The 12,738-nt window shown below is 36.2% G+C and overlaps 1 protein-coding gene and 1 long non-coding RNA gene across 2 annotated transcripts; both read left to right on the top strand.

The window, feature by feature from the left end:
• The first annotated feature begins 1,505 nt into the window (after positions 1–1,505).
• LOC125140319 lies at positions 1,506–4,030 on the top strand. Its single transcript, XR_007139620.1, has 3 exons — positions 1,506–1,718; positions 3,194–3,351; positions 3,529–4,030. It is a non-coding gene; the product is annotated as an uncharacterized LOC125140319 (long non-coding RNA).
• Positions 4,031–4,049: 19 nt separating this feature from the next.
• Positions 4,050–10,101, top strand: LOC113640198. The gene is made up of 5 exons (XM_027142577.2): positions 4,050–5,271; positions 5,568–5,593; positions 8,446–8,491; positions 8,679–8,771; positions 8,933–10,101. Exons 1-5 carry the CDS (start codon positions 4,137–4,139, stop codon positions 9,892–9,894), a joined length of 2,262 nt encoding a protein of 753 aa, XP_026998378.2. The 5' UTR covers positions 4,050–4,136; the 3' UTR covers positions 9,895–10,101.
• Positions 10,102–12,738: the final 2,637 nt, after the last annotated feature.

Raw genomic sequence — 12,738 nt, 5'->3', positions numbered from 1 at the left:
CTCTGTGTGAAAAATACAATGTGTGGCGGGGAAGATGAAGGACTTAATGATACAAATATAAAACCAAAGAAAATGATACTGAGTAATGAAACACAGGAAAGAAAATATACATCACACGAGAGAAATAAACAGCTGAAAATAGAAATTGGTGAGGAAATCGTAATATAACAGAGAAAGATGAAGAGAATTTAGAGTGTTTCAAGGTGTTGATGGTCATATAAGAGAAACAGAAAACTGATTTAGAGGAAAAAAAACAGATCTTTTGGAGCAGTTGGAATACAAAAAAAAAAAACACAACTGGTGAGTGAGGTGAAAGAACTGGAGACCAGTAAAAATAAACTCACAAAAGGAGATGAGCAACTTCAGGAGAAAGACAAACTTCTGACAAAAAATACTCAAACACTGCAGAAGGACAAGACACTGGAAGAGAAAGAGAAACAGCTCAAACAAACAAGAGATGAACTGGACAAAACAATTAAAGAGTTAGAAGACAGTCAGTGACACGTGGATGAAAAAAAACACACAACTAGAGAATCTGAACAAACTGCTGAAGGAGAAAGAAACACAGCTGAAGAACACAGATAAAGAGCTGGAAACCAGTACAAATAAACTGGACACACTGGGACAGGAGCTGTAGGACAAAGAGAGACAACTACAGGACACGATAATCATAGTGGAGCAACAGAAAAATGAGTTAGCAGAAAAAAAAAAAAAAAAAGCTTGAGGAGAAAGACGGACTTCTGTAAGAAAAAACACAAACACTTGATGAAAATGAAGGATGAGATCCTGGAACTGAAGGGCACACAGTTAAAACAGGTAAAAATTAACTGGAAGAAAACCGAAATTAGATGGGAATTAGACACAAATGTCCAACATAATGTCCTTTACTATTTTCACAGGAGAAAAAACAAGAAGAAGAAGAAGAAGATGATGAAGAAGAAGAATATGCAAACACAGTGTGATAGATTTAATCAATAAAACAAACAATCAGTCTGTCTCTATGTCTGTTTTGCTATTAGTGTGTCTCACATATGTTTATGCTTTTTTAAAGGGAATGGAAAATTCCATAAGACAAAACCTTATCTGGAATTAGACAGGAAATCAGAAGAAATGGAACACCAACAGGTAGAGGCAATCAAAAGCAAGGGAATTAAAACATAGACTTGAAAAACAATGAACATCTCACCAAGCAAAAAGGCACCATATCTAAAGCTACAAATAGTAAATTAGAGAAAAATAGATTTTCATATGAGGGACATCAGAAGACAGTTCAGGATTATACACAGATACAGGAATCACAAGCAGAAGTGGAGGAAAGAGAGATTAAACATGTGGAGAAGAATAAAGAATTAATTTGAGAAAAATGAGCATCAGATGGTTCAAGGCATCAAGCTGAAAGAGCAAGACACTGTTCAAGGTGTACAGAGTTATTTAAACAATCTTCATAAAGCAGATAAAATGTTAATAGACAGTGAACAACATAAGGATGTTGCTTAAAACCAACAGTCTGGTGCGGAAGAGTCTAAACCAACTGAGCATGAGACACAGGAAGAGGTATTTAAATGTGAGACTTGAAGAGTTAAAGGAATCTGTAGTTTTCATTCTTTAAGGCAATTTAAGATATCTGGCAGTGAGAGGGTTAAGAGAGAACTCAATACACAAATGGTAATGAAAGTAAAAGGTACAGATGCTCTAAAGGACAGTTCGAAAGACATCTAGTAAGTTTGCTGTGTTTTGTGTGCGTCTGTGTGTGTGTGTGTCTTTGTGTGTGTGTCTGTGTGTGATATTGGTTTAGCCTTTTTTTTTATTCCGATACCATGTAATTCTGATATCCTTTAATCAGGAAGTAGAGTTTCCTGTTTCCTGTCACTTACAATTAATTGTTGTATGTCTGATAAACCATTTACTATTGTATGCTGTATAGTGGGGTTATTTAATACTATGGATAATAAGATGGCCTGATATATATTTTGATAGTCAGACAGATTTCTAAGGCTTTTAGGGACAATATGTAACTTCCTGCAAAGCGTAATTTACATTTACATTAACAGCAATTGGCAGACGCCCTTATACAGATTAACGTATGTAAGTGCTTAAATCTCTAATATTGAATACATTAATGCTGGCTCACTAGGTTAAATATTTAAGAAACCATGAGAAAAAACATTTGTTCAAAGTTACAATGAAATATGTCAAAGTTTTTTTTGTTTTTTTTTTAAATGCAAAAGATAAGGAAATAAGTGCTAGTTGAAGTGTTGTAATTGTAGGTTTGTTTTTTTGGTTTACTGTAACGCCTGCATCAGTCAGTATCTTGACAGGTATCTATGTGATATCATTTTGTTTTCAGATATAAAATGATAATGGGATGGCTATGGGTGTGGGATGTGTGTGGGATACATTGGATGATATAAGTGCAGCTTATAACATCCAAGTGAAAGCTTTAACAGCATTTTTATTTTGTTGAACTACCTTTGGCTTTAATTACAACCTTTAGTCTGTTGGGATACGTTTCTACCAACTTTTCACATCTGGTCTTCTCAATTCTTGCCCACTCTACTTTAGAGAACTGCTCAAGTTCGGTTGAATTTGCTAGTGACCATTGGTGGACTGCAGTCTTCAGGCCTTTCAAAGTTTTATAGTATATTTTTATATATTTATTTTTTCTGTCCTGTTGCTGTTATATCTGTCACTTGGATGTCATAAGTTGCACTGAGTCAATATTTTAAAGAAATGCTATTGATACTATCTAACCTTGCTTTGTGCTATAGCAGGAAATTACTTTGAATTTTGTGTTTACATCTTTATGGCAACAGAGGAAATGTGGAAATACGAAAGTGGAAGTACGAGTGATGGCCAGGCTGTAAAATTGCAAACTGCACATTTAAGCTTACATGCTACTTTAAATATCTTTATTTTATCTGAATATGAAATATGTTAACTTACACATTTCCTGTACATGATGTAAGCATAAGTACATTATAAGTACTTGTAACAAACTAGCATTTGGCTGAAGTTTTTTTTTATTTCATTGTTTCATGGCATAATCATTAAGTTAGCTTCAAGTGGGGGAAAATTACATAGGCATTAAAAAATGACCATTCATCTCTTATAGGTCTGCAAAATTTTTCTTAGGTAGCTTGTTATTCTTTCTGTATTGTCTTAATTTGCATTGTATTGTCTACTTTTCCTACAGATTTGTTATTTTTAAAGATTGAGCTGATGTTGAATGTCAAAAGTCAGCCTCCTTGAACATGGCTTCTGTACGAGAACGTATAATAGAAACTGCAGCCCTGGGGAGGCCGCTTCAGATGGGAATGCTGTACGACTGCAGAAATGATTCAATAGTACCAGGTATAACAATATTCAATTATTTAGACTTTTTGTTTTATTGAATACACACATGCTGTTTAGGATAGATTTTTACTATTGTCACGTATGAGACCAGAACAAAGAATTTAATCACACTCTAAGCATCATTTTCTACAAACAAAGTTTTGATGAACTAATCTATTATTATTTTGCTAACAGGAATAACACTTTGGGATCAACAACAGCTGCAGCATAACAAAGATGTTCGTTCGCAACATACCACAGAGTTCACAGTTGCAACTTCAGACACAATTGAAGAAAAATCTAACCAACTGAAAGTTAATGGTGAACTGAAACTGAGTCTTTTGTGTGGGATTGTCAATGTTAGTGGTGCAGCCAGATATTTCAATGACACTAAAATGTCATTTATACAACAAAGGTTGACGCTGCATTATAAGACAACCACCAAATTCGAGCAGTTGACTATGGAACATCTGAAACTAAGACAAAACCATCACCAAGAGCTGTTTGATCCTGATATAGCAACACATGTGGTTACAGCAGTTTTGTATGGAGCAGATGCCTACTTTGTATTTGATAAAGAGAGGAATTTGTCTGATGAGACAAAAGATGTACAGGGAGATGTAAAAATTGCTGCTGACAAGCTAAAGATCCTTTGTTCTGCTGGGGCACAGGTAGAGTTAAACATGAATGAAAATGAAAAGGCTGCAGTAGAAATGAATTGTACATTTTATGGTGATTTCAAGTTGTCCTCAAATCCAACAACGTTTGAAGGTGCTGTGAAGGTTTATCGTGATCTTCCAAAGATGCTTGGAGAAAATGGAGAACATGCAGTTCCTGTTAAAGTTTGGCTTTATCCTCTGGATAAACTGGACTCAAGAGCAGCCAAATTTCAAAGAAACATCTCTACAGATCTAATTAGAGCTGTGGAATCTGTAATTGAGGATTTAAATGTCACATCAATGAGATGTGGTGACCTGATGGACGACACAGTGGCAAAAACATTTGGCACATTTCACAATCAAGTTCAGGACTTTCAGAAATTCTGTACTGAGTATAAACAAGATTTCATGATCAAACTACAGTCCATCCTGCCAGAAATCCGAGGAGGTAAAACAGATATAAAAGACCTAAGTGAACTTCTAGAAGCCCACGAGAAGTCTCCTTTTAGAAGCCGTGATGTCCTGCAGTGGATAATAATGAAAGAAGAAAAATCTAACCAAATAAAAGCACTGCTAAAGCAGCTCAAGGAACTTGGAGCAGAAGTGGATGCTGATAGAGACAAATTACTGTTAGACTTGAAAGTGGAGAATCTGGTTTCTTACACTTTTACCTGTCTTCAGCACCCAGAGCCTCTCCTGACCCAACAAGAGAAGTACCTGAAACCTTCAACAGTAACAAAACCCAGTGAAAACACACTCAGTCTACATCTTCAGGAAAAATCATGGACCCTTGAGGAGCTCAGGTGCATGAAGAATAATTTGAAGATTTTTAAGGATTTGATCATTTTAAATAAAAGTAACAAAAACACAAGGTTTATTGTTGAGAGTGTGCCTCAAACACCAGATAAACCCGGCTCCTGTGTTCTAATATATGAAAATGGAGGCACTGAAGTTACCCGTTTTGTTCCTCCATCAAAACCAAAACCTCCAACTGTTGAATATGTCACAGATAACAGCATAAAGCTAAAGATGAGCTCTTTGTGTGCTGCTACACTGAAGATGCAACTACTTCACAAAATGAAACAAGAGAATAGCTGGAAATCTCAGACTATGATTGATGAGAGTGTTACACTGACGAATCTTGAAGAAGGCACTGATTATGAAATAAAATGTGCCGCAATAGGAAAAATTGACTACAAGGTTGAGAGTGATGTAACTGTAACAACTACTACAGACTCTATGATAAAAAGGCATGAAGCTAAAATTCACCAGGTGCTTGGTAAGTATACACATTTTCAGAAAAATTGTTAAATATAAGAAGTTGTACAATATTGTGTGCCTACAAATAACATTATCAAAAAAAATTTTTACTGAATTTTGTTTATTGGCGATCGTTTATCAGTTAATATTATTAAAATGTAGGAATTTATAAAAAATGTAGATGATATTAGATCTATTAGATTGTCCACTTCATCTGTTTAAAAACTGAATCATTAAAAATATAATTTATCTTTAATTAATAAACAAACAAACAAATAAATAAATAAATGTTTTTTTCTGTATTATGTGTTTCAGCACAGACATTGTGGGGAACAGTGGAGGTAGGCTCTTTTTGCAGCTATATGCATTCATGCATGAAATATGTGCGGTTGAAATATATCGTCTATATAGTCGTACAAGTTATATCGTATTATGTGAGATCATATTATCATACACAACATAAAACACTCAGAACGATGAGGGGAACTGACGTCACGTGCAAGCACATTCACATTTTCTTTAGGAAATGTACCGTTCTAGTCATATATTACTATGTTACATACAAATATCTGTTATTTGTACACACACACACACACACACACACACACAATATATATGTTAACTTCATCAGTCATCAGCAGCTAAAAGGTTTTTAATTCAAAGTTATGTCAATGGCTCTGACACGAAGATTAACACGTTCATTTTAATTTCACTCGTATAGCCAACTAAATAGGCTAATATATAGTTACCAGACAGCAGTTGCCCTTGAGTCATGATGTAACTTGGCGTCAAAAGGGAAGAAAGTGTTACTGATACCCCTAGTGGCTGGCTGCGGTTTATTGACAGTTTTGTACACGATAACCAAATAGATGTAGTTATTCTGCTGTGAACTGTAGTCACGTGCCCTCAGTGTCAATTTCAATTTATTGTTGATTTAAAATAATTCATTTTTTTTGACAAAAGGTTTGAAATAACCGTGTTTTGATTCAGGTCTTGATTCATGATTAATGTTTTGATTCATGTCTTGTCTCTGCCCCTAGCGTCATTTCCTATTTCCCTGCAATATAGACTTTAATTTTTTATTTTAAAATAACTGAAGATATGACCTTAGTGAGCACACAAATTCTGTAAGGAAAATGTGATAAAATGTTTGAAATAACCATGTTTTGATTCATGATTCATGTTTTGATTCATGTCTTGTTTCATGATTCATGTCTTGTATCCCCTCGTGGCATTTCCTGTTCCCCCTGCAATATAGACTTATTAGAATTTAGACTAATAGCAAAATTTAAACCAACATAAATCTAACCGGGCAGTTAAAGTGAATGAATGGACCCTGTAACGGTCCACGTGTACATTACACCTAAACCGTACACGAATAGCTGGGATACCACTCCCTAATACAATAATTATACCAGGAAACAGACAGACACACCAATATAAACAAACCAAAGTGTATTGTACAAAATTTATATTTACAAATATATACAAAAAAAAATACCCAAAAACCCAAAGCGTGAGGAGTGTGTGTGTGTGTGTGTGTGTGTGTGTGTGTGTGTGTGCGCGCGCTTTAAGTCCTCGGTGAGTGTAAATGTCCTTATATGGCACAATCTCACCGGATGTAGTGACGTGATAGGAAGTCCGGCTTATGGATGGGTGTAATAGCGACCTCACAGGTGAATAATCCAATAAAGGGAGGAATATTCCACAATGAGTCTCTCAACGCCAAACAACACCACCAATAATCCACACAGAAATCGCGAACACTCCTTACAATATCAGCTGGTGCACCAATCGCCATTAAACTCACCACCCCGAACGCCGTCAGCCCGCTTCCTTATATGGGGGGAAAAACCCGTAAGTGAGGCGATGTCGTGTGACGTCATCGGCGCGGTCTCGCGAGAGCGGTAAACGGGGCAACACAAATGAAACAGAATATATTACCTGTGTACACAATCAGGTAATGCTTACTCTATGCAACATTTAGGCATTTAGACATTGTGTCACCTTATGTGGCTCTGCTACAACATTATCACTGATAAATTAGATAAATGATTCATTTATGGTAACAGTCGACTGTCTGTTCAATGAAGATCAGGGATTACTGCACTGCTATAAAAATACCAAAGCAACTGACCACATTCAAATGCAGATAAAAACAAAGGTATATAATATTTTATAAATTACAAAAAAAGTTCATACATTTGATTTCATCTTTACTCTAAATTTGTATATTTGAATACCTTTGAATAAAGGGTGGTGTTTAGTCAAAGTTTTAAAAAAAAAAAAACACAAAGTACTAAAAAATTGTCCAACAGTGCGAAAAGCTACGGTGTTTCACCAGAAAAATCAAAGTGAAAGTGAAGTAACGTGACATATGGCTAAGTTTGGTGACTCAGAATACTCATACTCAGAATTTGTTCTCTGCATTTAACCCATCCAAAGTGCACACACAAAGCAGTGAACACACACACACACCCTGAACACACACCCGGAGCAGTGGGCAGCCATTTATGCTGCAGCGCCCGGGGAGCAGTTGGGGGGTTCGGTGCCTTGCTCAAAGGCACCTCAGTCGTGGCCGGCCCAAGACTCGAACCCACAACCTTAGGGTTACATGTCAGACTCTCTAACCATTAGGCCACGACTTCCACAAGAAAGGATAGTATGTATTATGCACAGACTGATTAGTATTTCTGCATAATAATATATTAATCCTTACTGCACTGTCATTCAAGAGTTCAACTGCTGCATGAAACTTTTTTGTTTTTCATGGTGGGTTTATATCATTTCTTAGAACTATTCTGCTATCAGAGTATATTTACTTTGTTTATTTAATTAGGTACAAAAACTACCATCAGGCAAAGAAGGTAAATTCAGTTCAATTAAATTCAGTTTGAAATAGTGCTTTAAACAATGGACATATTCTGATAACATTGTGGAAATGAGAGAGAAAAGGTGAACAAAGTTCTAGCACAAAGTTGAGTAAAGGAAACACTTAAGCCACAAAAAACATGGACGCATTTGATTCATTTCTTCTGTTTGTTCCTTTCCTTTCATTTTCCTTCTGAATTTGTTTATATAGTATGCAGTCTTACACCATTTCATTTTTTATTATTTCAAATGCCTAGAAGACATGGTGTATTAATACAGACCATTCATTCAAATTCATATTCACTATTCACTACATCAACAGCTATCTGGAAGCCAGGAAGAAGAGGATGCATCTGAATTTGATGTTGGTAGGTGTAATGATGTAAAAATACTAAAAGAGTAAAATAAAGCAACTTACAATACCAGCTTAGCCAAAGTACAAGACATATACTGTATGACCTCTCATCTGTATATATAATAAAAATGATTTACACTTTATTCATTCCTGTATGTTCACAAATGTTCAAACATGTTCAATTAAATGCTTTTTTTTAGCAATATGTAAAGCATGTGAGAGAAAAAAAGAACTGGAAGATTTTAAAAAGGAAATATTGGAAAAAAAATCACTTCAATTATGTACAAATAATGGTAAGTGTATGGTTTTACTACAGAATGTATTTTTAAAATGTAAATTAGTGTGTGCTACATGAGAATCTTTTTTGTGGTCCTGATGCTTAGCTATGAAACATTATATTCTAAGTTCTTCTACTTCTGTTTGAGTAAAAATACATAACCTTTCCCCCCCCCAGAGTTAATTATCACAACAGAACTGAAGTTGGTGCTGTTTGGGGGAGATAAATCTACTAATACTGCAGCAAAAAACATGATCATTGGCAAAGTCGAAATAAGTAATGCAGCGGCATCTACAGCTTCAGTCACCCAACAGAGTGAGAGCACACAGGTTATAGCTGGGATAAAGGTAATGGAGGTGGACCTCGATTCTCCTGAACTTTCTCTAGAGGAATTGAGCGAGACTTTGGAACCACAAGCCTTTCTCCTAGTAATACCTTTAAAGTACTTAGAAGACAAAGTGCTTAGTGAAGATAAAACACAAATGACACTCAGGAAGAGGGAGGAGATTTTTGGAATGAGATATCAGAGATACACCATGATCCTTTTCACTGTTTCTGATGAGCTGCAGAAGAAGAAGATTGAGGAGTTTATCCAGTCAAAAGACCAGAGACTAGAGAAGGTCCTAGAGAAATGTGGGAACAGGTATTACTGTCTTAACATTAAGGAGAATGGAGATGGTACTCAAGTCTCAGAGCTGCTGAAGAACATCGAGGAGATGGTGGAAGGGAATAGAAATGGATCTGAGAAATATCAGATTATTAGTAATATGAAGGAAAGACATACCTGGATTAGGAAAATGCAAAGTCGAATCCATAATGCTCTAGAAAAGTGTGTGCAGTTTGATAAGGAGTTTGAAAATGACCTAAAATGGCTAGAGAGAATTGACAATAGTGAACCGCGAAGAAAAATGGTTACCCACATTAGAAGTAAAAATAAGATAAAAATGGAGATTGTGGTGCAAATGAACATTATGTTTAATACACAACCGACAGAAAACAGGCAGTTTATTAGGACCATTTTGCCAGGAAACCAGCAACCTATATGGCTTTCACTGCCAGATGAAGAGACCGAAACCGAAAAGTACAAAAAGCTTCAGCAACTTGAAGAAAAGTTCTCAAAAATAATGGAAAGTATATAATGATAAATGATTTGTGAAGATGAAATTGGGTGGAGAAACTGGGCAAGAGCTGTCGTGAAGGTGAGATCATGAATATCCAATATCCAATATATGTGACTGAAAAGAAAATAATCAAATAGTCACTAAAGATGTATGTGTACAAATCAATATGTTTTTCACAATGTAACCTGTATTACTAATAAATGCTTGAATTTGGATATCACCATATTGGGGGTCCTTTTGTGTCTAGTTATTTAGATTCTCCTTCCATAACATGGCAAAAGCTGAAACTGGGGCTCCCACATGTGCTTGGATTATATTTATACATTTCCAGTCTAATGTATTATTTGACTTTGGACAATTTCGGCCCTATGTTTGGACCAAAAACAAAAGTCGCCCAACAACTTGACCCTCTTGGTCTAGAGGCTTGCTCAGTGATCCAATAAAACAATAGAGTGTCACTGTTGTTATTTGAATTTGCTTTATTTTGGTCATTAGTTAAAGATTAAGCAACCAGTGTTGCTTGTTGATTTTTGTATTGCCATAAATGTTACAATTATTTCAAACTTAACTTGGTATTTGCACCCCAGTGTTACTAAGCAGGTTTTGAGCTGCAGCGTTGTCATCATCCACCAGGTGACGCCAGAGTCCACAGAGTACATGCAATGTATACATGCTTGTTATTACCACGTGCGTTAAGCAGTTTCCTAACCCGTTCTTTTGAATACTTAAGATTGTAAAATCAAAATCTGTTATGTTAGAAATAAGCTTAAAAGGGGCCTATTCACATAAATTACAATAAAATTCAGCAAACTGTGGGATGTTTGTTTATCCAACTTATTTACATATAGACTGTGTGCTTAACCTCTAACATAAAAGGAGACCTAATCTAAAATAAAAGCAACAAAATAAGAATCTTGTGAATTGGACCTTATTATTTTATGCATACTACAAACGTTTTGGTTTGCACTTTGCACTGAAGGTCAATAAAATTCTATTAAACAGTAATTATTTATGTGGCCATAGTCAGATTTGAGTTACGCACGTGTAACCAGGAGCTAATATAGAAATGGCACAAACTGGTAAGCAGACCTTGAGATAACAACATCCTGAAGACTTGTGTAAGTTATTCTAAATTGTTTTGACTTCTACAACTTCCACTTCAACTATAATTAACGCTGAGCTCATCTGCTACTTTGACCAATTTCCTGTTTTGGGTTTTGTTATTATTTTATTCTGTTGCTGTGTCTTGCCATAGATTTTGTCCTACTCATTGGTTACAGAGCTGTTTATCTGAGAGCAGGAGTGAGTGTGAAGTGTTCCTGACAGCCACTAAGCTCGCACCCTGCGTAATGGCGTTAAATTGACAAGGGAGCACTTCCCTCTCGGCCGCAGCTCTCGAGTCTGTGTGTTAACATCGGATGGGTGAGGCGACAGGCTCAGGCTTTGTCTGAGTGCAGGACAGAGATAGTTGGAGTGTGATGGATCACCTGCCTAATGGGAGGCATGTTGGGATGAGGAGGTGTCTGAAGGAACGACACACACTTCGTGTGAATTGAGATTGCGCTACAATAAGACAGAAACTCAGAAGACATTAGCTAAGAATCATAAGACATTAGCTTAGAAATGCATATATATACTTTTCCAAGGATAGCCTTATATTTCTTATCTCTTTGAATACAATAAAACATGAATGGAAACCAAAGTAGAGCCAGTTTCTGTGAATAATCATTAAGATATAAGCTCCATTGACTTTGTTTTTAAAGTCAACTACTACTAATAGTAGAGGTGTACCGATACATCTTGATATGATGCATCACGATGTGGATTTGGGGATGTGGTAGCCTAGTGGTTAAGGCATTGGACTACTGATTGAAAAGTCATGAGTTTGAATGCCAGGTCCACCATGCTGCCATTGCTGGGCCCTTGAGCAAGGCCCTTAACCTTAAATTGTTCAGTTGTATAAATTGACATAAATTACAAGTCACTCTCGATTAGTGTGTCTGCTTAATGACAGAAATGTAAATGTAAAATGTGGCGATGTGCATCGTTGAAATGTCCTTAATTATGCATGTGATGCTATTGTAATGATAAAACACCAGAGGTCCCATTCTGTGCACTCCATAGAGTTAAAATACAGAGAGAACATGCTGCTCGAGTGATCCTGCTCTTTTATGGGAACCCTGTGAGATTCCCATCGTATTACAGGGAGCCATCTGTGACTGATAGATCCGGTATGTAATGACCAACATTCATTATATAGTATGCGACTGTAGAACCACATTACAAGAGCTCTTTAGTACTTTAAAACATCACGATATCCCTGCACCTCTGTGATCTACGGTGCATGGAAATTGGATTACCCTATGTTTGTGGTTCAGTTTTCTGCTGTGAAGCCCAGTAAGTCTCCGTCCATCACTTTCAGTCCCCGGGCAAAACGAGTCTCTGGGCCAAAGGATTTTGGGAAGAATTTCTAAAGCTATTTGTTTATTTTTAAGATATGGTTACTAATATTTTACCATTTAACTATTTATTGTACAGAAGTAAAACAGCTATGTCCCTGGAATAAACGCACTCCAGGAATATAAACACACACTATTTAAAGAGAGCACGAGTGCCCACCTGAGTGTGCAGAGCAAAGTCATTAAAATTAAGTGCATGGTGTTATGAATTGCACCTGACTCATGAGTTGTAGGACCCAGAGAAAGGAATTGTCCATGTTCGAGTGCATGCTGGACCAATACCAACAGTAATATTGATAAGCTTTATTTTTCACAAATATTTAAGCTATGCCATTGTTTAAACAGAAGCAATGTACTTCTTCATAGAGCCGAAACAGTTAGCAGAAAGCCTAATCGTAATACA

The sequence above is a fragment of the Tachysurus fulvidraco genome, chromosome 26, assembly GCF_022655615.1.
Source record: "Tachysurus fulvidraco isolate hzauxx_2018 chromosome 26, HZAU_PFXX_2.0, whole genome shotgun sequence".
Lineage (NCBI taxonomy): Eukaryota > Metazoa > Chordata > Actinopteri > Siluriformes > Bagridae > Tachysurus > Tachysurus fulvidraco.
Note: the sequence above shows the minus strand (reverse complement) of the source record. Positions and strands in the feature narration are given on the sequence as shown.

Bases quoted from the DNA above. Each gene is read 5' to 3' on its own strand.
- LOC113640198 (XM_027142577.2), top strand. From the start codon at position 4,137: ATGCTTGGAGAAAATGGAGAACATGCAGTTCCTGTTAAAGTTTGGCTT. The intron at 5,594-8,445 runs GTAGGCTCTTTT...CTACATCAACAG, and splicing joins CATTGTGGGGAACAGTGGAG to CTATCTGGAAGCCAGGAAGA. The intron at 8,772-8,932 runs GTAAGTGTATGG...TCCCCCCCCCAG, and splicing joins TCAATTATGTACAAATAATG to AGTTAATTATCACAACAGAA.